The sequence below is a fragment of the Sturnira hondurensis genome, unplaced genomic scaffold (genome assembly GCF_014824575.4).
Source record: "Sturnira hondurensis isolate 20B ecotype Veracruz unplaced genomic scaffold, ASM1482457v3 Scaffold0018728, whole genome shotgun sequence".
Lineage (NCBI taxonomy): Eukaryota > Metazoa > Chordata > Mammalia > Chiroptera > Phyllostomidae > Sturnira > Sturnira hondurensis.
Window position 1 is genome coordinate 14,754,667 of NW_028091359.1, and position 24,114 is coordinate 14,778,780.

Sequence of the window (24,114 nt, forward strand, 5' to 3'; positions counted from 1 at the left end):
GGGATCCAGTCGTGCCCACCACTTGCTAGCTGCGCAACTACGGACAACCTGTTCAACCTTGCTGGGCCTCCGTTTACACCTCTGCAGAAGGAGAGAGAGACATTCGCCTGCGTCTCAGCACTCCTTAGAAAACCAGAATCTAACATCTGTCAAAGAGTTCTACTGATGTAGACTTTACATCTACTGAAAGATTTGGAGACGTTCAAATGTCACCTCCTCAGGAAGCCCTCCTCGATACCCAGTCTCGAGGAATCACTCCAGCTTGTGGTCCTCCTAGAAAACCGTTCAAGCATCTGTCCATGCCGTGGTGTCCCGAACACCTTCTATCTACTTTGCATCAGTTATTCATATATTTATGTAAATCCCTTTTCCCTCCAACACACACCCACATTTTACAAAAGATTGCATTTGCTTTTAGAGAGAGGGGAAGGGAGGGACAAGAAAAGGAAGAGAAACATAGATGTGGGAGAGACCCATCAAATTTTGCCTCTCACACGTTCCTCGGTGGGGACCAGGCCGCAACCCAGGCGTGTGTCCTGACTTGAAATCAAACCAGCGACTCTGGTTTGCAGGCTGGCACTCAGTCCACAGAGCCGCACCAGCCAGGGAATGATAGTTTTATGTCAGTCGTTTTCTTTCTGTACCCCACATAGCTCCTGGAAGTGGTATCTGCATATTTTTGGAAGTCCAATAAATGGTTGCATGACTCTATTTACCAGGAAGTGTGGTTTCATCAATGTGAGCACCCCTAAATAGTTCTTTTTAATCTACTAATTTTTAGAGAGAGGGGAAGGGAGGGAGTGAGTGAAGGAAGGGGAGAGGGGCGGGGGTTGGGATGGGGAGTGACACACACAGACGCAGACACAGCACAGGCCTCCATTTGTTGCTCCACCCACTTAACGCATTCATTGGTTGATTCTTGTGTGTCCCCTAACCAGGGATCCAACCAAGACCCTGGTGCTCCAGCCAACTGAGCTACTCCGACAGGGCTCCGCTGACCAGTTTCATCCGGGAAGTGTGGGCAGGTGTGGGCAGGACCTAGATGGCCTTGAATAGGGGCATTTCATTAACCCGGGTTCCCATCACTCTTTGACACGATTCTCAGTGACGCACAGGCTTCTAGTAAGACATGCACTGCACACACTTGCCATCCCCCCTGTAGGTAAACACCCATCTGTCATATGCCTGTGACTTAATGCACATAGATGGTACGTTTCCACCCTGATGGTTGGCAGCTGATGGTGTAGCTGACTTGCCTGTATCCCCAATTCAATGCACATGCAAACACACAGGGCAGCTCAGTATAATGGAATGAATCCAGGAAGCCAGGCTTTGAATCTTGGCTCCATCACTTACTAGCTGTGTGACCTTGGGCAAGAGCCTTCACTTCTCTGAGCCTCAGACTCCTCACCTGTAAAGTGAGAACTGCCAGATCCACACTTGTGCCAGTACATGGCACACAAAGTCCTCAAAACACAGTGATGGCCCTGCTTCCACTGCCCCTCTGGTCAGTTGGTAGGATAATCATTTAGAATGCTGTACCTCATCTCCCATCTACCCCAGGGTGCAGGGGGTAAAGCTCCAGGCCCCAGGAAAGGGGGACATTACTAAGAATAACCAGCCAGGAGGGTCTTAACAGGGTGGGGGGCTAGCCCCGGAGCAGCTCCAGAGGAACCAGGGAGGGAATCCAGAGGGTCAGAGGGCATGGGGTTGTTTACCCAACGGCCGAAAGATGATTCATTTCCGCTGCTTTAGATGAAAAAAAGGGACAGAAATAAATATCCCAGGAGAAGGATGGGAAAAGCATCCTAAAGTATGAAGGCTAGGGGTGGGGGTGGGGGGTCGGGGAACGAAGAGGGGACAGGCCAAGGACACCGCTCTCAGCTGCTAAACACCAGGGTGAACCCAAAGCTGGAAGTGGGTCCTGGGCACCCCAGCCCCCCAGGTCAGTGTCCCTTTGTCCCCCTGACTTGCTCTCCTCTGGCACTTGAGTGTGGCAGTCCTGCATATCAACCATGGGAAAATGTGGCCCCTCCTTTGCCACAAGGAACCAGAGACTGAGAGGTTCCTTTAGTTTTCCTTCTTTCACCCCTTAATCCCAGCTTTAAGGTGGAAGGAATTTCAGGCATCCTTCACGCAAAGGAAAAGAAGTGGTACCTCTGTATTTTGCTTATGATGAGGCTTCTTTCTTTCCTCCTTCCTTATCCAGTGCATTACAGAGAGCTCCACGCCACTTGATCACATTTGAGTTCCAGGACAGCCAGCTGCGTAGGGATAGCACACTGTCCTCAGCGGAGTTAAGTCATGAACATCATAGAGACAAACAAGGGGATGCACGGGGACCGAAATCCAGGTGTCCTAACGGGTGTCTGTCAGCCCCAGGTTATGTCGCAAAAGCTCACGGGACAAGTCTGCTCTTTCTTTAGTCCTCCTATTTCTGGATTTTTTTTTCATTTTTAAAAATATTGCAGTACTCCACAATAGGTACTTTCAGTAGGTTGGAGAGTCCTCTTGTATACCAAAAAAAGTTGCAGGTTCAAGTCCCAGTCAGGGCACATACCTGGTTGTGAGTTTAATCCCCAGTCTGGGTGCTTATGGGAGACACCCATCAATAGTTCTCTCTCACATCAATGTCTCTCTCTCTCTCTCTCAAATCGGTAAACATACCCTTGGAGGATGAACATATATATTTAAGATTTCTGTACCATACAATTGGCCATTTTAAAGTGTGCAATCCAGTGGCAACAATTACAGTCACAACGTTGTGCAACCATCACCACTGTCTATTTTCACAATTTCTTCATCGCTGCAAAGAGAAACTCTGGAGCCCACTCATGGGGATTTGAGCAAAGCAGAGTCAGCCCTGCGTCCAGGAAGCAGAAGCTGCTCTCAGTGGGGAGCGCTGAGCACTGTGCCCAAGGCTGTAACGGAGGTGGACAGGAAGCACTGGGGTCGGGGGCAGGGTGGGCTAAGGCGGCTTCCCTCGCAGATTCAGTCCACACAGCAGCTGCTGGGGTGAGGGGGCAGTCCAGGCCCTGGGACAGAGTGTCCTCCCCAAATACAGTTCCCAGGATCACTCAGAGGGCAAACATCCAGCCGGCTCTCAGGACCGCTGTCTCTGGGCAGCTGAGCCCAGCTGTGGCGGGGCTGGAAGAAAGCCTTCAATAACATTCCTGGCCCTGGACCAGGCTCAAGATTCCCGGGAAATAGACCACAGCCTCTTGGAAAATTCAAATAATTTTGTTTGTTAGTTTCAGAATTAAAAAAAAAACCCTCATTAAATATTGTCCACAACAATGGCTACCTTTATTCACGGACTGCTATAGTTGGGTCCCTTACATGCATCATTCCATTTCATCTTAAACATGACTCTGAGGCATAGATTACTTTATATGCCCAGTTTACAGATGGGCCAACTGAGATCCTGAAAGGCAATTGCAGTAAACGTGTCCCAACTGGGGTGATGTATACTAAATGATACACAGTTTTGAACTGGCATTCAAATCCAAGTTTGCCTTGGGTTCTTTCCAATGTTGGTGAACTAGATGAGGTTGAACTGTATAAAGCTGACTTACAAAAATAGTGCAGTCAAACCTCAGTTCTTGAAGGTCATCTCCCTCGAACAATTCGGTTCTTGAACAGCCTTCGGAACAAGTTTCAGAACCGCGGCTCCACTGTAATGGTGATGGTGGGCAGTTTAACCGAGTGCTCGGCTTTTAATAGTCTCACCACCAGTTTTCACGGAACTTCCATCTGGTTTTCTATACATCTTTTTATATGATCAGGACCATATTTTCCATATAATTTTATGTCTTTTTACTTTCTTTACAGTGTCTCATAGTATTATAGATGCTTCATGATGTAATTTCAATGGCTATGCAATACTACATGGGTTATGGGCATTTCTTTGTCGGACCATTTGGTCACCTTCGGTGTTGGACGAATATCACTTATGATGGATTTTCGCTGTTATATCTAATGCTGCAAAGAGGATCTTTGTGTCCGAAGTGTGTTCCCTCTTTAACGCTGTATTTTCCAGCATCACAATCCGCTGGCATTGCACCCTGGCTTGCTCATCTCCCTCTAAGCCTCTTGAGGACAGGGTCAGGTTGGATATGCCCTCCACTGTGGTCCCAGCACCAGCCTGCTGTGTGGCAGGGATTAGAGAAATATGGGCTAAATAACAAAGAAATGAGTATGGGTAAAACTTAATAATAAATGGTGACTTCAGAGGACTTGAGTTGGCAAAAGTGTCTTCCTTATTGAAGGAAAGAATTAACAGGCAACCGACCAAAATGGAGGCATAGGTGGAAACACTGTGTCTCCTCGCACAATCGAAATTAAGGACAACAAAGATTTAGAAACAAAAATACACCCAGAACAGACAGAAAATTGAACTGTATGGAAGTTCAACAACCATTTAACCAGACCAGTAAGAGGGGCGGAGTCAGTGGCCGGTGGAGAGGGATTTGGCAGGAAAAGGCAATGGAAACCAGACCTGTGAGCACAGGTGGCGCGGGGCTGACTGTGGTCACACATTCGCGCACAGATAAACTAGGCAAAGATGGGCAAGACAGATCGCGCAACCCAGGGCCCCAGCAACGGGAAATAAAGTCTAAAAGCACCAACTGAAAAGATGCCGGCTTGTGAGAAGCGGCAGAGGGGACTGAAATATGAGAGAATGCAGAACACGGAACAAGTGCCATTGTTTCCTCTCTGACCCTACCCCTACATACAGTGTCACAACCCAGAGACTGGAATGACCTGCCCTGGTGAACACCTAAGGCTCCGCCCCTCATACATAACAGGCACGAACAGACCAAAACATTATGACTCAAACAGAAGAACAAATCAAAGCCCCAGAGCCAATACTTTTAAGCGACCAAGAGATAGCCAACCTATCAGATGCACAATTCAAAACATTGGTGATCAGGATGCTCACAGAACTGGTTGATTTTGGTCCCAAACTAGATGAAAAAATGAAGGCTACACTAAGTGAAATGAAGCAAAATGCACAGGGATGCAATAGTGTTGGAAAGAAAATGGACTAAAATCAATGGAGTGGACCAGAAGGAAGAAAGAAGCAACCAAATAGAAAAGAAGGAAGAAACAAGAATTCAAAAAAATGAGGAAAGGCTTAGGAACCTCCAGGACATCTTTAAACGTTCCAACATCCGAATTATCGGGGTACCAGAGGGGAAAGAAGAGCAACAAGTGGAAAACTTATTTGAACAAAAAATAAAGGAGAACTCCCCCAATCTAGCAAAGCAAATAGACTTCCAGGAAGTCCAGGAAGCTCAGAGAGTCCCAAAGGAGGTGGACCCAAGGAGGAACACTTGGGTGTTCCCCAAGGCACATCATAATTACATTAGCCAAGATTAAAATGAAGGAGAGAAATCTAGAAGCAGCAAGAGATAAGGGGACAGTCACCTACAAAGGAGTTCCCATCAGACTGTCAGTTGATTTCTCAAAAGAGACCTTACAGGCAAGGAGGGGCCGGAAAGAAGTATTCTGAGTCATGAAATGCAAGGACCTACCTCCAAGACTGCTCTATGCAGCAAAACTTTCGTTTAGAATGGAAGGGCAGATAAAGTGCTTCTCAGATAAGGTCAAATTCAAGGAGTTCATCATCACCAAGCCCTTACTATGTGAAATGTTAAAGGGACTTATCTAAGAAAAAGAAGATAAAAAATATGAACAGTGAATGGACAGCAAACTCACAGTTATTAACAACTACCCCTAAAACAAAAGCAAACTGAATGGACAGTTAGATCAGGAGCAGAACCATAGAAATGAAGATCACATGGAGGGTTAGCAACAGGGGACTGGGAGGAGGAGAAAGGGGAGAAGGTACAGAGAATAAGTAGCATAGAGGGTGGGGAGAAAATAGACAGGGGGAAAGGCAAGAGTAGTGTGGGAAATGTAGAAGCTAAAGAACTTATGACACATGAACTAAAAGTGGGGGGGAATGTGGGTGGGAGAGGGTGTGCAGGGTGGAGCGGAATGAAGGGGGGAAATGGGACAACTGTAATGACATAATCAATAAAATATATTTTAAAAAAGAAGTAACAGGCAGCCCTGCAGAACAGCACAAAGTCCAGCAGCCGAGCAGAAGGATCCGATCCGGGTTGCCCGCCTGTTTACACATTCAGTGTCACGTGGTGTTCGATGGGACCCAGCTCAGAACCCACCCGGACCCCCGTCCCTGGAACGCTGGCTCAGTGTCTGTTCATTCACTCATTAAGTAGTTATGGGGAGCATGTTTCGTGCCAGGCACTGTTATGGGTGCTGCAGATAAACAAAAAGAAACAAAACACACAGGCCTCCCTCTGTGCAGCTCACCTTCAAGCGGAGGAGACAGAAAAGGAAGGGAGAAACAGATATACCTGCGTACCACGTGGTATCAGAGTGACTGATGCTTGAAGGGAGACAGAACAAAGGCACAGAGAGGGATGGGAGATGCTGTTTTAATAGGCAGAACGAGGAAGCCCTCTCTGAGGAGGTGGCGTTTGAGAGGTGGTGGCGTTTGCCACCCCTAAATATGCCTCTTTGGGATGTTGATTATTTTAGGCTGGTTATTTTTAAGAAAATGAGATGGACCTCTGATCTTTCCCCAGCTGCCTATAAAAACTCAGAGGACCTGCTCCAGGAAGGGAGCTGTTATCACTGGTAACTATGTGGAATAGGAACCAGGTGTGATTGACAGGGAGGAACCCGGCAAGTGCCATTAGGCCAAAGTCCTCCCTGCTTCCTGTTGTTAAAGATGGCCCAGCAAACACCTGTTTACTAAGCATTTGCTTTCCATTTCCCTGCGAATCGCCGTCCTCCCCTTAGAAGTCCCATACCACTGCCCCGCTTTTTCCTTAGCTCAAGATGGCATGTAAACCTTAGCTGCCCAATTTGTCCCTGGGCCCCGTATTCTTATGGAACCCCTGCATGTTCACATAGCATTACATTTGGTTATTTTTTCCTATTGATCTCTCCTATGGTGTTTTAATTATTTGACCAGCCAGAAGAACTAAGCGGAAAAGCAGACATTTCCACACAGCACTACACACACATGCACGCTGAAATAAAGATCTGAAGGAAGAGTTCCACAGGCACTTAGCTGAAAAAAAAAAGACTCCCAGGAAAAGGGAACAGCAAGTGCAAAGGCCCTGGGGTGGTAACGCGCTTTGGGTGTGCTTTGTCCACCTCCTCTGAGCACAGAGCTGTCCTCCTCCAACTCCCTCCTCCTCTGCACACCCTCCTGCCCAGCCCCCATTGGTCTATCAAACTCCAGTCTCCATGCCCAGACTTGAATGGTACTTCTTACAGTGTGCCCTTCTTGCCCTCATTTGTGTTCTCACAATGTTCATATTTCTACTACAATAATCATTGCATTGTACTGTGATTGCTTTATATATATTTATATATACATATATTTTGTCCCATTGGCAGTGATCTCCTTAAAAGCAGATTGCCATATTCATCTTTGTACCCTTGGTGCCTAACAAGACCTGGGCCTGAAAAAAACGTTGGTTCATCCATGCATGTGACATGCCCAGGATAGTGCATCCACAGACCGAGACCGGAAGCAGATCATTGGTTGTTGGGGTTGGGGGGCTGGGGTGGGGGACAATGTTGGGGGGAGGCCGGAGGTGACTGCTAGATGGGTACTGTTTCCTTCTAGAGTGTTGAAAATGTTCTGGAACTAGAGAATGCTGATTGCTGCACATTGTCAATGTACTAAATGCGGCTGAATTAGATACTTGAAAGTGGCAAAAATGGCGAATTTTATGTGATGTGAATTTTGCCCCAGTAAAAAAAGATGTCAGCTGTATTGAAGAGCCGAGAGCCTCGTGACACAGGCAGCCCGACTTCCGGGATTCGGCATCCTGCAGAAAACACCACAGCCCAACAGAGACTGAGAGACCAAGAGAGTTGAAAGGTCCCATCCTGAAATCTGCAGAACCACAAGAGAAGCGAGTAAACACAATGTTGTAAGTAAACACAATGTAACGATGTNTTAAAAGCAGATTGTCATATTCATCTTTGTACCCTTGGTGCCTAGCAAGACCTGGGCCTGAAAAAAACGTTGGTTCATCCATGCATGTGACATGCCCAGGATAGTGCTTCCGAGACCGGAAGCAGATCAGTGGTTGCTGGGCCTGGGGGGCTGGGGTGGGGGACAATGTTGGGGGGAGGCCGGAGGTGACTGCTAGATGGGTACTGTTTCCTTCTAGAGTGTTGAAAATGTTCTGGAACTAGAGAATGCTGATTGCTGCACATTGTCAATGTACTAAATGCGGCTGAATTAGATACTTGAAAGTGGCAAAAATGGCGAATTTTATGTGATGTGAATTTTGCCCCAGTAAAAAAAGATGTCAGCTGTATTGAAGAGCCGAGAGCCTCGTGACACAGGCAGCCCGACTTCCGGGATTCGGCATCCTGCAGAAAACACCACAGCCCAACAGAGACTGAGAGACCAAGAGAGTTGAAAGGTCCCATCCTGAAATCTGCAGAACCACAAGAGAAGCGAGTAAACACAATGTTGTAAGTAAACACAATGTAACGATGTATCTACATTCCAGGCCATTAGCTGGGGTCCTGAGCAGAGTCAGGCACAGTGGCTCAGTCACAACTGCAAGGGGAGGGACTAGGGTGACATCTGTTAGGAAATCTGATTGGAACACTTGGGTGCTCCCCTGCTGAACTAGTTCAGAAAAAATCCAAAACGTCTATTTCCTTTAGTTATACCTAAATTAATCACATCGAGTATTATTTTATAAAGCACCTCGGTCTTTTCTTCTTGAGGTTGTTTTTTTAGAAAGTCACACATCATCTTAATCTATATAATCAACTGCCCAATTAATATATCTCTTAATGTATAAAATTTTTATTTTGCTTATTCTTTATATAATTTCATGTTCACAACAACCTTATGAGAATGATACTCCAGGCTTTATTTTGCCAAAGAGAAAACTGTTCTTGCAGAAGGAAACCGAGACACACACATAATGTGTAGCGGTGTTGAAGTATGAGCCCGAGTGTTCTGACTCTGGGTCTCAGATTATCAATGCTCTTTTTTGTTGTGATCATTTACCCGCTGATTCTAACTGTGCAATACTGAAAAAAAAAAATCTGGACCTTCGTTTCTCCATCTGTAAAATGGAATTAATGGAGAAGTTTTGTGAGAATTAAATGAGTTAATACAAAGATGATTGGAACAGTAGCCAGGCACCAAGATACATAAGGCTTTGTTATTATTCATTTAAAAGCACACATAATACTTTGAGGACCTGCCCTGACTGGTGCGGCTCAGTGGGCTTGGCATCATTCCACCAATGGAAAGGTTGCTGGTTCGATCCCCAGTCAAGGTACATGCCAGGTTGAGGGCATGTGAGAGGCAACTGATTGCTCTCACTTTGATGTTTCCTCCCTTTCTTTCTCCCTCCCTTCCCCTCTATCTAAGAATAAGTAAAATCTTTAAAAATAGTAGTCCAAGGGCCTTTCTATCTCACCTTCTCAACATCCCTGGAGACCAGGGACAATTAACTCTCTCATTTGACAGATGAGAAGCCGAGGCCTGTGGTGCAGAACAGAGCGGGGGGACAGTAATGGGTCACAGACCCGGAGCCCACTGACACCCAACAAGCAGAGCTCAGGATTCCTCTTTATCTAAAGGTTTTACTTATTTATTTTTTAGAGAGAGGAAGGGAGGGAGAAAGAGAGGGAAGAATTGTTGATCATAGACGCCCCAACAACCCAGGCCAGGAATCCAACCAGCGACCTTTCGCTTTGCAGGCAATGCCCAACCAAATGAGCCACTCGGTTCAGGGCAGAAGTCAGGATTCTTGAGGACAGTTCGGTCACTGTCAAGGAGGAGGGCTGGGGTGGGGAAGGAAAAGATAATAATAATGAAACTCGACATAAAAGAAAAAATCCAAAACTTCTCCCAGACGAAGATTAGTAGGACCAGTTTTCATTCCCCCACAAAGAATCCCTGGGCCCAAGGAGCAATCAAAAGTGATGTGCTCCCTGCCCCGTAATTCAGCCTAGGGTCGGCAGCCCTTCCGTGGGGCCTGGCTACCTTTGAGCAGACGGTGACTGAGGACTGAACAGGGCAGATGACCTCGGTAGATATTCGAACATATGTAGTACATGCATATCTAATTCAAGTGACTTGGACAATTAAGCTTTTAAGTACACTTTCAGTGAAATATGACAAATGTAAAGAAAAATGCACAAAGTGTTAGCATACAATGTGATGCACTTTTACAAAGTATATACACGTTTAACTAGCATCCAGGGCTAAAAAACAGGGGGGCATATATCAGCATCCAAAAGGTTCCCATTCCCTGTTCAGTCACTAGACCCCAAAGGGAAAACAATTTGTGGAGATAAAAATTAGGTTGTCTCTTTGTGTACTTTATATAAGTATATGGCTTCTCTTACCATTATGTGTGTAAAATCATCCACTTTGCTGGGTGTAGTTGAAGTTTACTCAATACGTGCATAATCTTTTTACATTTCTTTTTGTGTTTTGTTTTGTTTTTTAAGATCTTATTTATTTATTTTTAGAGAGAGAGGGGAAGGGAGGGAGAAAGAGAGGAGAGAAACATGTATGGTTTCCTCTCATGCACCCCCTACTGGGGACCTGGCCCACAACCTAGGCATGTGCCCTGACTGGGAATCGAACCTGTGACCCTCTGGTTTGCAGGCTAGTGCTCAGTCCACTGAGTCACACCAGCCAGGGCAAATCTTTTGACATTTGAGATAGTCAAGGTTTTGACTCATACACATAGTATTGCTGTGAACATGCTAGTACTGGGTTTACCATGTGAAATCTCAACCTTTGTAAACAAGTAATTGTCAAATAGGGACAATTTTACACACACAGTTCAACCCATCACATGTCTCTTGGTGCACGCACATTTGTATTCTGTTGAATATATACCTAGGGCATTTCTGGGTCCTAAGCCACACATACCTTCAGTGTTAACAGATTCTGCCAAATGGTTTTCCAAAGTGATTCTACCAACCCACACTCCTATTACCGAACAGCAATTGGGGTCCCGCTGCCCGCTGCCACCCTCTGGGCAAAATTCCAGAGGTAAAGGTTTGGTGGTAAAGGAGAGGAGTCTTTATCCAAAAGCTTCACAATTTTGGAATAACAGCTCTCCACATGAACTAGTCACTTAGGCCTAGCAATTGAGGCTAACCTCTCCAACACCTGAGTTCTCCTATCATTTTCCTCCTGTTAGTTTTAATTATCTTATTTCTATAGGGCTAGTTTACAAACTAAAACAATCTAAGATACAAAAGCTACACAATTTTGGAAGAATGGCAGTCTTCTACCACACCCAAAGAATAAACCTGTCACCCTCTGCCAGGCCAGGCGGATCCTAGGCTGTGCCTGGAGCTCCTTCCCATCCAAAATACTGTCTGTTGGGAAACGCAGGCAGCTGCAGCATGATCATCCAGGTATCCTTGAGAGAGAAGAGCCAGAGAGCCAGGACCTAACAGAGAGCCTGAGAGTGCTTCTTTTATTTCCAATCTTCTCGCCCATAACTCCACGTGCTCTGGAGGCCTTCAGCTTCTCAGCCAATCCGGTCCGGCTAGATTGTTTACCATCGCCTTGGGCAACCTCCTCCTCCAGCCCCTTCTTTACTCCTCCCCAGTGATCTGATCCGATTTCTCTGTATCACTTCCATCAGCAAGTATGAGAGTTTCACATCCTTGCCGATACTTGGATGAATTCATCTATGGGTATTATCTTTTGCACTTCACTGTATTTATTTTTGTAGAATGACACAAGTCTCCAGTTCTCAGAGGCTGGGAGATAAAAATTGACCAGCACGGGGTTGTTCTGCTACTGGACAGGTCTGCCTAGACCCTGACCGGGTCTGGTGTGTGGATTGTTGACTTTGTGTAGGAAACATGTCACAACATGAGTCCAAGTGACATTAAGGGTACGTTTATTAAAGCTAGGGACAGTGCAATAAGGAACAGCTTAGAAATGAGCTTAGGCTGGGCTGCTTCAGCTAAGAAGTCAGAAAAAGGGTTCCTTGGGGACAGGCTCAGGGGGTTAGCCCAGGGCAAGCTGCCACTGCCCATTGTCCCCAGGTTGCAAGCCTCCGGGGGTCCCCTAGGGTTTGGGAGATGTGTGTCTGTGAGAAAGCAGAGGGGAGAGGGAGAGTGTACCCCTGGGAGGGAGCGAGCACTCCAGGTCCTCCCTTTTCGGGGGTTTTAAAGGCTGAGAGTTTAGGGGAGGATCTCAACAGTTTACTCACCAGCTTTGTGCTGAGAAGCCAAAATGAGATTTACTCCCTTAACTTCATCTGTCCTTGGGTGTGGTTGGTAAATGGTACTCACCGGATTTCTGCTCTCTCCCTGAGTCAGGTGCTTGAGGCTATTTACCCTCGGGCTGGGGAGAAGTGCAAACCACTTACTCTTAAGTGTCTCTGGTTTAGGGAGGGTAGGATTTACTAGATGGCTGCAAACTCTTGTTTAATGATCTGTCTCCATTTCCCTCTACTGCTCGTCCAGGCTCACTAGCCTGTCTCGGTCCCCAGCAAGCTGCTCACAGTAACTTACACGTTCTGACGAGGCTTTGGAGACCTTCATATGCTGGCTGTTGGACCCCAGCTTGGATGTGGAATTGCTGCACCCGTATATGCCCGTGCAATGGTGTCAGTGGTTGACAGTGTGCCCTCAGCCCTGGGCCCCACCACTCAGGGAGCTTTGAGTTTTCCAAGAAGCACCTCTCTACGCTTTGCAGAGGGCCTGGCCGTCTTCAGCACCGAGGTTCCTGCCACTCCCGCCTAGCCTCAGCCCCAAGGCACAGCCCACAGCCGCAGTGTTATCTTAGCACTTTAGCTGTTCTCATGGGTGTGCAGTGGTGTCAGTGTGGGTTTTAATTGGCAGTTCCCTGGTGACTAATACAGGTGAACACCTTTCATCTGCTAATTGATCATTTGAATACCCTCTTTTAGGTGAAGTGCCTATTCAAGTCTTCTGCCCATTTTTTCCCAGTGGTTTGCAAGCCTTTTTCCTATTCATTTGTAGGCATTTTTTATACACATATTCTGGATACAAGTTCTTTGCTGCATACATACTGCAAATATCTCCTTTCACTCTGTAGCTTGCCCTTTCACTGGTGCCTTTAAATCGTTAACCTGAAAATAACAGGCCAAAGTGAGAGGCAAATAGCATTTATTTGAGATCCCAAAAGAATAGCTATTCTGAAGCCCACATAGTATTCCAAGTAGGAGAGAGGCAAGGGGTGTTTATGAGAAAGGGAAGGAGCAAGCTTACATCAGTGGAAGGAAGTCATTTCCAGAGGTGAAGATAAGCTTAGGCACATCAATTCTAAACATTGCCGTAAGTTTTCAGTCCTCAGTCTTGTCACAATATCTGCTTTCTTGTTATTTTTGCAAACAGTGCTTTGGAATACAATGTCGCTGTAGGCCCCGTCCGAAATTATTTTGCCCTATTTTAACATCCCAAAGATGTGAGGCCTAGGGCGTGCAGACCAGGGATTGCGGTTCCTCCACAACGGCTGCTCCGATTCCGTTTTAAAGTGGCTCCATTCATATTATTGTTATTTTTTTTATACAGTGAACAGATGTTCTTAACTTTAATGAGATCCAATGTATCTGTTTTTTCCTTTGTAACTAACTAGTGCTTTTATGTCAAGTCTTCGAAATGTTTGCTTATGTCAAGGCCATAAAGTTATAGAGAATGAATTTTTAATATTTTCCCTCCCAAATGAACCTTTTAGATGTTATACATGTAATCATTAATTTTTCCAACAAGCGCTTAATGAATCCCGCTACGTACCAGGCAATGTGTTGGGTATTGTAGGGGACATAACTCTGGCCTGTGTCCCGCGCGCACTTATGCAGAGGCTCAGAGATGGGCGTCACTCGCCCCAGTTCACACTGAGTGTGCCGAGGCCGGGCGTGGGATTAAAGCACAGGGCAGACCGGCTCCAGAGCTGGGGCACAGTCACCGAGCTCCTCTGTCTCCAGGAGGGATGTGGAGACACCAGGAACGGATTTTTTATATATTCTAGTCGGTAACTTGTAGAGCACCTTGGGGAAAATGTACGGAGGCAAGTAAGGAGACAAAGACATGTAAGCAAAGCAAAACTAAACAAAAGCCCTATAGTTCCAGTCAATACATATTACAAGGGAGATAGGAATGAAGTGTTCGCGAGAAATGGGGGATGCTTCTGGCTTTGGAGTCAGGGAGGCTTCTCGGGGCTGGGCAGGGGGTACCTTGTTGGCATTTAAAAGGTGAGCAGAATTGAGGCCATTTTAGGGAGAGAGCATCTGAGAGTAAAGGACCAGCCGGTGCCAAGCACCCGAGGTGAGGCAGTGTGGAATTAGAATCCTCTACTCACCCCCAATACTACTGCTCTCCATTCTCTCCTTCACTCACTGTGCTTTCTTCATACTAGCCCTCTCCGTGCCTCATCCCATGCATCTCCGTGGGACAAAAATGCCATCTCTATGTGCTGATGGCCTCCAAATTATACCCAGCACAGTTGTCTCCCTTAGCTTTGGATTTACACCTCTATCTACTAGACACCTCCACCCGGGGACTTGGAAGTTCAAAAACGAATCTGTGGTTTTTTTAAAAAAAAATATTTTATTTATCTTTAGAGGGAAAGGGAAGGAGAGAGGAAGAGAAACATCAAGGTATGGTTGCTTCTTATGCATCCCCTGCTGGGAACTGGCCCCTGCAGGGAACTGGCCTGCAACCCAGGAATGTGCCCTGACTGGGAATCGAACCTCAATTGTCTGGTTCATGAATCTGTGTTTTTTTTTTTTTAATCAGGAAATACAAAATAGCAAGGTGCACCACATGTAAAGACATAAGTGGTTTTTAACGAAGCCATTGTTTCACATGTACATCTATGTGTCCTAGGTCACCCCAAAAAACGTTGAAAAACACAAGCTAGATGTAATGACAAAAGGAGTGGAAGGACCCAAGGACATCTGTATCTGGGCAAGAAAACCTGGGAAGTGAGAAGGAGCTAGTTTCTGGGGAAGATGACGACTTTCATTTTCCACACACTGATTCTGATTTACAGTGAGTCATGCCCAGTGGGTGCTTCTTTCTCTACTATTTCCAGCCGCTGGTCAAAGTCTGAATGAGTGCTCTGAGGAATGAGGGAGTTTCCCTTCACACTCATTAATCATTGGCTCCCAAATGATGTAATGCTTTCAGGAGGAAGCAACATTTATTGAACCCTTACTACACGTCAGGTTCTCGGCATCCAGTTCCCAACAAGAAGCACTCTTAACAGAAATGTGAGGCAGGTACCATTATCTGCATTTCACAAATGAGGAAGCTGAGGCTCCAAGAGGATGAGAAACTGTCTAAGGCTGTGCAGGCAGCGGGTGATTGGTTGGGTCCCACCATCTCTGAAAGCATCCATCACCAGGGCTCCTTATGGCCTCCTGTATTTGTTTCCTAGGGCTGCGGTAACAAATCGCCACAAACTGGGTGGATTAAAATAACAGGAATGTACTTTTCACGGTTCTGGTGGTTGGAAATCTGAAGTCAAGGTGTCAGCAGGGCCGGTCCATTCTGAGAGTGAGTCTGTTGCAGGCCTCCCTCCCAGCATGAGACCTTGGCCTTCCTCCGTCTGTATGTGCATTACTTCACTGTCTGCCTCCATCTCCACAGGGCATTTTTATATGGACACCTGTCATACTGAGTTTGTCACATCCCCTCTGGTGTGACCTCATTTTTCATTTTAACTAATCACACCTGCAATGACCTTATTTCCAAATAAGGTCATTTCCAAAGGAGGAAATGACCTCATTTCCAATGAGGCCAGGGAGGACTAGGCCTTCTGCATATCTTTTTTGAGTGATACAATTCAACTCATAACACCTCATTGAGTGGTATAAACCCTGAAGTTAAAAGGAAGAAAATTGTTTCCTATTGATTTGGAGGATTTGCACCAAAAGTTGCATTTATTTCTTGTTAGATTCCGAAGTTCCCCGAAATTGGCTGGATTAATCGGTTTCCCATGAGTAATTCTTATGAATACTTACAATCCTTTACATCTCCACTGCCTCCTGGACAATATAATACCAGGCATTGCCATCTCATAAATACACAAACCCACCACCTTTCCCTCCAAAAGCCATCTTTCTCCTGACTTCCCCGTTTTTCACAAAACTAGCTAAAATCTCCCCATTTTCTAGAAAGAATTGTTTCTATTATCCGTGCACCTCCCAAGTTCAGTTCCCTAGGGTCGCCTGTCCCTTGGTAAGGTACACTAGCTTCCCAGCTCCTCTCCTTGCTCCCAGACTCTTCACCTCCAATCCAGGCTCACACTTCTCTGTAGGGCCAGTTTTCTAGAAACACACCCCCATCCTGTCTCCACAAAAACCTCAGGAGCTTCCGGCCACCTGGTGGCGGCCATCCTGCATTCAAGGCCCAATGATATTTGGAGCCAGCCTCACCTCCATCGTTCCCTCCCTAACTGAACGACGCTCCGACTGTCAAGGTCCATTGCCAACGCCACCTTCTCCTATTTCGCCCATCTCTGATCCTCTGGCTGCCCGCCGTTTCCCTGATGAGCTCCTGACGCACCTGGCACCTCTCCCGGTTATTTCATTCTAACTGCTATTACAATTATTTGTTAAATGTCTAAGCTCCCCCACCAAACTCAGCTCTGTGCGCCCCAGACAGGGCCCCAATGAGGAGCTCATCAATCTTTGTGTCTGGAATAGATCCAGGGAGTCTCCTTGAAGGAGGAACCTTGCAAGCTACAGGGCAGAATCCCCGAGATTCGGTTCAGCTGCTGTCTGGGCAAGAACGTTTCCCGGGAGCAGTAGAACGAGTCTGCGTGGGGACCCAGACGCGGGAGTCCCTTACAGAGGCTCAGCTAGGGCGGGTCCTGACGCCCGCACGCAGCCCGCGGCCCGCTGGACGCTCTCCGGTACACACATTGGGAGCCCTAGGAACGCCGCTTCGGCAGGAAACTTTCCGCCGAAAGGCCGGGTACTTGTGGGCAGAGCACGCCGGAACCGGAAGTCAGTGGGGGAAGATGGGACTGTGGGGACCTAGCTAATTTGCCTTGGAAAATGAACGTCTCTAGGGCCCTCGTGGCTGGAGGTAGGGTGCCTGGAATACTGGGTTAATTTCGCGTCTACCTTGGTCCTGGAGTGTTTCCTCTCTCAGGCCCCATGCCCAGGGCTCCCTCTAGGGGTCCCAGCTTACCTGACGAGAAGTTCCGTTCCCCCAGCCTGGAGCGAGGGTGCCCCTTCGCACTAAGGAGCGTCAGCGTCCGGGGCTGGGCGGCGGGCGGAGGGTTCAGCTTCCAACGGCCGCTTGCTTACCCCTGGGCGCGTGGTCAGAGTGGCTTCCCACTGCATTTACAAAGTGTTCTTATATAGGTTTCCTTCTGCTTGCAGAAACATAATCATGGTAGAAATCTTGAAAAGTGTACAGGAGGAAAGAAAAACTTCTTTCAACAAACACAGTCACTTAATCTGTTCTTTCCAGTCTATCACTTAGATCTATCACTCCGCTAAAACATTTAAAATAAACTTACAAAATTTAGTAGTATTTGGTTCCACAGGGTAAAAAACAGGTGAAAATAAATTTCCTTAACAAGAGGTATTAATTAGAGATCCCTCTATAGTTAAAAATGTCAAGAATGTTATGCAGTTGAAAGTATTGTTTTATTTTTATTTACTGATTTTCTTAGAGAATGGATACAGAGAGAGAAACATCGATTTGTTGTTCCACGTATTTTTGCATTTATTGGTTGATTCTTTTACGTGCCCTTTCCCCAGATCAAACCTCAACCTTCGAGTATGGGGCAGCTGCCCTAGCAACTGAACTGCTAGGCTAAGGGGAAAAAAATGTTTTAATTTAATTTAATTACTGTGGCTACTACAAAAATTTATATTACACATGAGAGATTGTTATTTTAAATCCATGCTTCTTGGTGGGCACAAGGGGTATCCCCCAAAACACATAATTTATTTATAAAAAATTATGCACTTATTCATACATGTTTAAACTTCAGTCACTTTCAAGGGACTCTCCATTTGAGGCAATACACCTATTGAGGCTTTTTTCCCTCCACTGCTCAAAAACAGTTCTTGAACTTGTAGATTCTGATGCCTTTAAGTGTTTCTGCCATTTCTTGTTTCACCTCTTTAACATGAGCAAAAACGTTTCCCTCTGAGGATTATTTTTCATCTGGGGAAACAAAAGAAGTTGCTTGGGGTGAGATAGAGTAAATAGGGAGGGCAGGGTACTGGGGTCAAGCCATTTTTGGTCAAAAACTGCTGAACACTCAGCACAGTGTGAGGGTATGGGCAGGTGCACTTGTAAATTACCCATCATGAAATGGGCAAACTTGATGAGTCTTCAAAAAAAATTCACTGAAGCTGAACACAGCCCTTCACACCACCAGGTGGTGCAGATACAGATAGGTTCCTAGAACACTCACCTGGCTGGGGGAAGCCTGCACCCCAAGGGGCCTGACCACCAGAAGATAATCCCGTTTTTTTTGGGGGGGGAGGCCTCATAAAGTAACATTTCTACATAGTAAAACTTAGGACATATCCACAGAAATCAGAAGACATATCTTGTGAATAAAAAAGAAACCCCCCTATTATTTAGTTATATAGAGATATGGTTATAAAACAACTTTAATGATTCTTCAGTAGAACTTCATATGGTCTACTCGTTCGTAAATTATGGGAGAGTCTTTGTCACTTTGCAAAGGTTCTGGTCTAGCTGCAACTAGCACTAAGGAAGCATCCCAACTTATATTTTGCTATATTTTCCTTTTAGGGAGGTGGAGATATTTTCCAGTATCAATAAGGTCGTCTTTGTTCCAGGCCCTGCATAATTCCTGTCGGAAAAAATCCACTGCACCCAAGAAAATTATTCCCAACGTTGCCGTGTGTGACAAAAATACAAAGGAGTCTGGAAATGCACTTGACAAACTCTTCTCTTCGGAACAGCAGGCTTCCATCTTGCATGTGTTGAATACAGCATCTAATAAAGAACTTGAAGCTTTCAAATTGCTTCGTGGAAGAAAGTCCATCAATATTGTAGAGCACAGAGAAAAGTATGGGCCATTTCAGAATCTGGAGAGTTTAATAAATGTGCCCTTGTTCCAGTATAAAACTATCGTTCAAGTTTGTAACTCCATCCTTTGTCCAGAGACTGGAGCGAAAAAAAGAAAATCACAGGAAACCCGGCTACTGAAAAAGCTTATCAAACCAGAAATAGAAAGAGAGAGACTTAAGGTATATACCCCTTTTCTAACACGTTATATTGCCTAAATATTTGAGAACGTACTTGGCAAAGCACTATTCTGGGCACCAAGACAGGATTCTTCAGGCAGCTATAGTTTAGTTGGTGGGACCAGACATACACATGTTAATAGATAACTTATTATGTACAAAGTAGTATGTGATCAATAACAAGAATGAAAAGTACAGATAGTAAATTGGCAACTCAGAGGAGAGAACTGTGGCATGTGACTGTTGAGGAAAGTTTACTGAAGAAACTCACCCTGGATCTCTGAGGGAGAAAATAGGCTAGCTGGGAGAAGAGGGCACTCTAGGAAGAAAAAACTGATGCAGAGAAGCAGGTCTGTGCAAGATTTATTTATTTATTTTATTTTTAAATTTATTTATTTATCTTTAGAGGGGAAGGAGAGAGGGAGAGAAACATCAATGTATGGTTGCCTTTAGTGCGTTCCCTGCTGGGAGTTTGCCTGCAGGGAACCAGCCTGCAACCCAGGCATGTGCCCTGACTGGGAATCGAACCTCGATTGTGTGGTTCGCAGGCCCGCGCTCAATCCACTGAGCTACACCAGCCAGGGCCTGTGCAACATTTATTGAAAAGGAATGTTGAGGGGCGATCAGGCTGCAGGGGACAGTATGGCCAGGGAGTGATTTTAGGACATTATACCAGTCACTCCACAGGATTTAAAGTTTTCTCTCCCCCTTAACACTTTACAAAGCATTCAAAAAGCAAATCTTTTTCGGTGTTGTCTTAAAAATAAGTATTAGAATTACTTGGTACATCAAACATTAAACGCTGGAGGAACTTAAGTTCTGTGTTGCAATACTTGATAAAATATTTCCCCTCCAGCTTTATTGAGATATAATTGCATATTATGTAACATATATAAGTTTAATTGATAAAATAGTCTTATCCTATAACAAGCACAATTTTTGTGGACCAGTGTTCTCAGTTTTGGGAGGATTATGGATAGTTTTTGAAACCTGATGAAAGCCCTGGATCCTCTTTTCAGGGGGAAAAAAAAGCGGAGCTATAAGCAGAATGCTGCAGACAGCCTCCGGGGACTCGCAGGGCTCACCCGTGCTGTCTACAGACTCCCGACAGAACCGCTGCCGTTGGTCTGGAACATATGTGAACCAAATTTTTCAGGATTTAGATTTTCATGAACATTTATGGCTAAAACTACTGTTTATACTCAGATTATCATGGAATTGCATCTTACCAGTGTCAAAGAGCATTTAGAGGCCTAGGTTCTAAAGTCGGTTTGTACAGAGGAAACCATGCAGCGAAGCCCTTGGAAAAATTGTTGCCCATGAAGTATTGTGGCAGCTTGGTTCAGTAATTCTCATGCACACAAAAGCTTGAGAACCAAAGGCGGCCTGTATTTTGTAGGTGTCTGGGCAGCCAAACTATTCTGCCTTTAGTGGATGCTTATCCATTCCTGAGCAGTGAAAGGAAGGAGCACAGTCATGAAATGGTCCAGCTTCTCTGCCTCTGTATTTATGGAGCATGTTAATTTACTTGTTCATAAACTAACGAGCCATGTCAGAGTGAGGTGACGCAACGGTACAGCAGCCATGGCCCAGAGCTAAATCCTTATGTCCAGTTATCTGTTACACATCTCCCCTTAGAAAGCAACCTGAACTCAATACATTAAAAAACAACTTGTCTCCCCAGCCTACTCAAGCTGACCTGCCTCCAATGGTCATCTTAGGAGGCAGGTCAGCTGCCTCCATCATTAATGATGCCAGACAGTCACAGGAATGAAACTGGAGTTAACCTAGGCATTTTGACCATCTCACACATCAACTCTACTCCCATTATCTCTGACCTGTTTCTTGCCCTCACTGTCTTAAATCCTTAATAATTTGTTATAAAACAGGGAGCCAACACAAATCCCAGAGGAGTCTAGGCTCCTTTGGTCCATCTTCCACACAGCTGTCCACGATCTTTCTGAAATGTACATTGCAAATTAGTGTTTGCAGAAATCTGGGGACCCCTCTGCCCTTTTCAGGCACATGTACTCTTTAGTCCACGGCCTGAGTGCCAGGTGTCAGACTACACAGACATCTGGGTGAAGTGACTTTCTGTGTACCATTTTACTCAGTCTCCTAGTCCTCCAGGAAGTCGTCCCTGACTTTCTTTTCTCCATGGCGTTAAGTGTTGGGTTGTGGCATTTCTTACAATGTGTGGCTATGTTCCTGGGTTGCCCACTTTGTGGTGCAGTCTGCGGCAACGTTTGAATGCCCATTTTGAGCTAGGTGCTGAGAACTGACAGCTATTGGCTACCTTTTATACTTGTTCCTGCACTTCTTTAACAATTCTCAGTTCATAAGCTGTAGATCTATTTGTTATATAAACTAATTTGGCTTTCCAATTTTGTAGTTTAAATTTTGTATCTGTTCAGTGTTTACACTTGTAATTAAGCCAGCCTTTTTGTTTCAGGCAGTGAATAGTATCGTATCCATTGTTTTTGGTACTCGAAGAATTGCCTGGGCTCACCTTGACCGTAAACTGGCAGTACTAGACTGGCAGCAAAGTGAGTGCTTCCGGTTGATGAAAGGAACATACGTATCATCCGTCTATTTAGAAGAGGTAAGGCAGCTATACATTCAGATTCCTACCTGCTAAAGATCCCTGTAAGGTGAATCACTGCTCCTAAAAGGCACGTAATACAATAGGAAGAAGGAGTTTCTTTTGGTCTTTACCACTCACCCATTCCAGTTGTTTCCCATCACCAATGAGTTTTTAAAAATGGAATCATTTATTTCAAGAAATACCTATATAGCAAAAAGCAGATACTGAAAAACAGTGGTAAAGTATATTATTCTAAATATTATAGAATTTCGTCATTATATTCATTAAGCTTATTTTATAAATGCTATTATTTGTTATCTGGAATCTTTGAAAGTTTGGGAGATGGGCAGTAATTATCATGATGACACCTGCGAAAACTGGTTCGATCAAGCATCTGATGTGATCAGTCCATTGTAGAAGTGATCGATTTGGGGCTAATTCTAACCCTATGCTCTACTGTAGAAATTTTTGAAAGGTTAATAAAAAAAGTTTTGACTTGTCTAATTTTAAAGTTCTAAAAGACAACTTTTAGAAGTTATGGTTTGCCTTAGCTCATCCTGTGTCTGACAGAACCACAGCCAGAATGTGGCTGTCCTGACTCCCCCATAAAATGTTTCCAATGATCTCAGAATTGTCAATAGCAGTATAAGTTCTGTACGTTATATGTTGTGTAAGTTCTAAAATTTTATTTTTAAAATAGAGTGGTGGGGGATATAAGAGGACTAAGAGGTAATATAGAAAAATACAATAAAGATACAATTTAAGTAAATAAATAAATAAGTAGTAGAAGTGGGGCAGAGAGGGGACCAAAATAATAAAACTTAATGAATTATTTCTACTCACTTATTTTATTTTGTTTTTTAAAGATTTCTTCAGTCATTTCAAAGATTCCTAAAGCTGACCTGTATGTTCTGGAAAAAACGGGACTTTCAATTCAGAACTCAACCCTGTTTCCTGTACTGTTACATTTGCATATTGTGGAAGCCATGCTGTATGCCTTACTGAATACAACTTTTGCCCAGGGTGGCCAGCATCAGGTCCTGAGCATGAACCGCAGTGCAGTGGGGAAGCACTTTGAACTGATGATTGGGGACACGCGGACTAGTGGGAAAGATCTGGTGAAGCAGCTCCTCTTGGACTCTGTACTGAAGGAAGAGCCCCGCGCATCCTTCCCGGCAGACAAGGTAGTGCACTACCGGCAGGTGTTCTCCTCTACTGAGCACTGCAGGATCGAGGAGCTGTATGACTCGTTACTCCAAGCTGTCGCCTTCTACGAATTAGTAGTATTTGCCCCTGAACCTTAAAATTCTGATAATTAATATACAGTCTGTTCTAATGTTATTATTTATTAGTTTTAAAGCTATAAAAACCAACTGTTTTTGACATCCGAGTTAATGAAGAATAAAACATGTTTGTGTGTATTTAAAGTTGGAATTGTGGTTGTTAAATGGTTTACACAAGGCCAAATCTGTAAATATCTTATGAGATTCTATACCTTTTAGGTTTAAGTGTTGAACAGTAAGATACCTCCTAACCAGTCAAAACGAGAAAGTTACCTTCACCTAAAAGCAAGTACCACCCATACTGAATTTGCTGAAGGAGGGAATGATGAGTTCTTCTGGGTGGCGCTCATCCTGGGCATCGAGCTAAACTGGTAACACAACTTGGGGATTCCTCTTCTTGTTCTGGAAACAGAATGGGGTTTGATGCACTGCCTCCAAAAGGGGATTTTCGTAAACTCAATCCATCAAGCCCTGAATAAACCAGGCTTGTCTAACAGGTTCATTATATTACTTTGAACTCTTTTTCGTCAGACCATCTTTCGAGGAAAGGAGCACTTATTTTCTGTTGCCATGCACACATAAACCTCTACAGTTTCATACACGGATGTGGTTGTGCACGTATCTCCACCCTGGAAATGTAGCTATGTAGATGTTCATACTACACATGTCTGAAATCATTCTCTTTCTTCCAAATCCCCTCCTTAACTACTGTTTTATACTTTGGTAAATAGCCTCACCAACCATCGAGCTGTTTAGGCCAGTCACGTGGTATTCTACCTCCTACCTATTTCTGGAAATAGCTATAAGTAAAAGTGACTGTATTAGACATTTATAAGCTAGGAGGCTATTTATTGAAAAGTCATCAAAATTTGCTTATTTTTTCACAAAAAATAACTAAAAAATACCAGCAATTTATCACCTTTAAGAACTGAGGAAAAAAAATCTTCCTCAAATTACGTTAAACCTAAAA

General features: G+C 44.8%; 1 protein-coding gene across 1 annotated transcript; it reads left to right on the top strand.

The window, feature by feature from the left end:
• Window positions 1-16,767: 16,767 nt before the first annotated feature.
• On the top strand, window positions 16,768-23,591 carry TEFM (transcription elongation factor, mitochondrial). The gene is made up of 4 exons (XM_037070160.1): window positions 16,768-17,124; window positions 18,820-19,280; window positions 21,730-21,879; window positions 22,728-23,591. The coding sequence occupies exons 1-4, from the start codon at window positions 17,094-17,096 to the stop codon at window positions 23,163-23,165; spliced, it is 1,080 nt and encodes a 359-aa protein (XP_036926055.1). The 5' UTR covers window positions 16,768-17,093; the 3' UTR covers window positions 23,166-23,591.
• The last annotated feature ends 523 nt before the right edge of the window (window positions 23,592-24,114 follow it).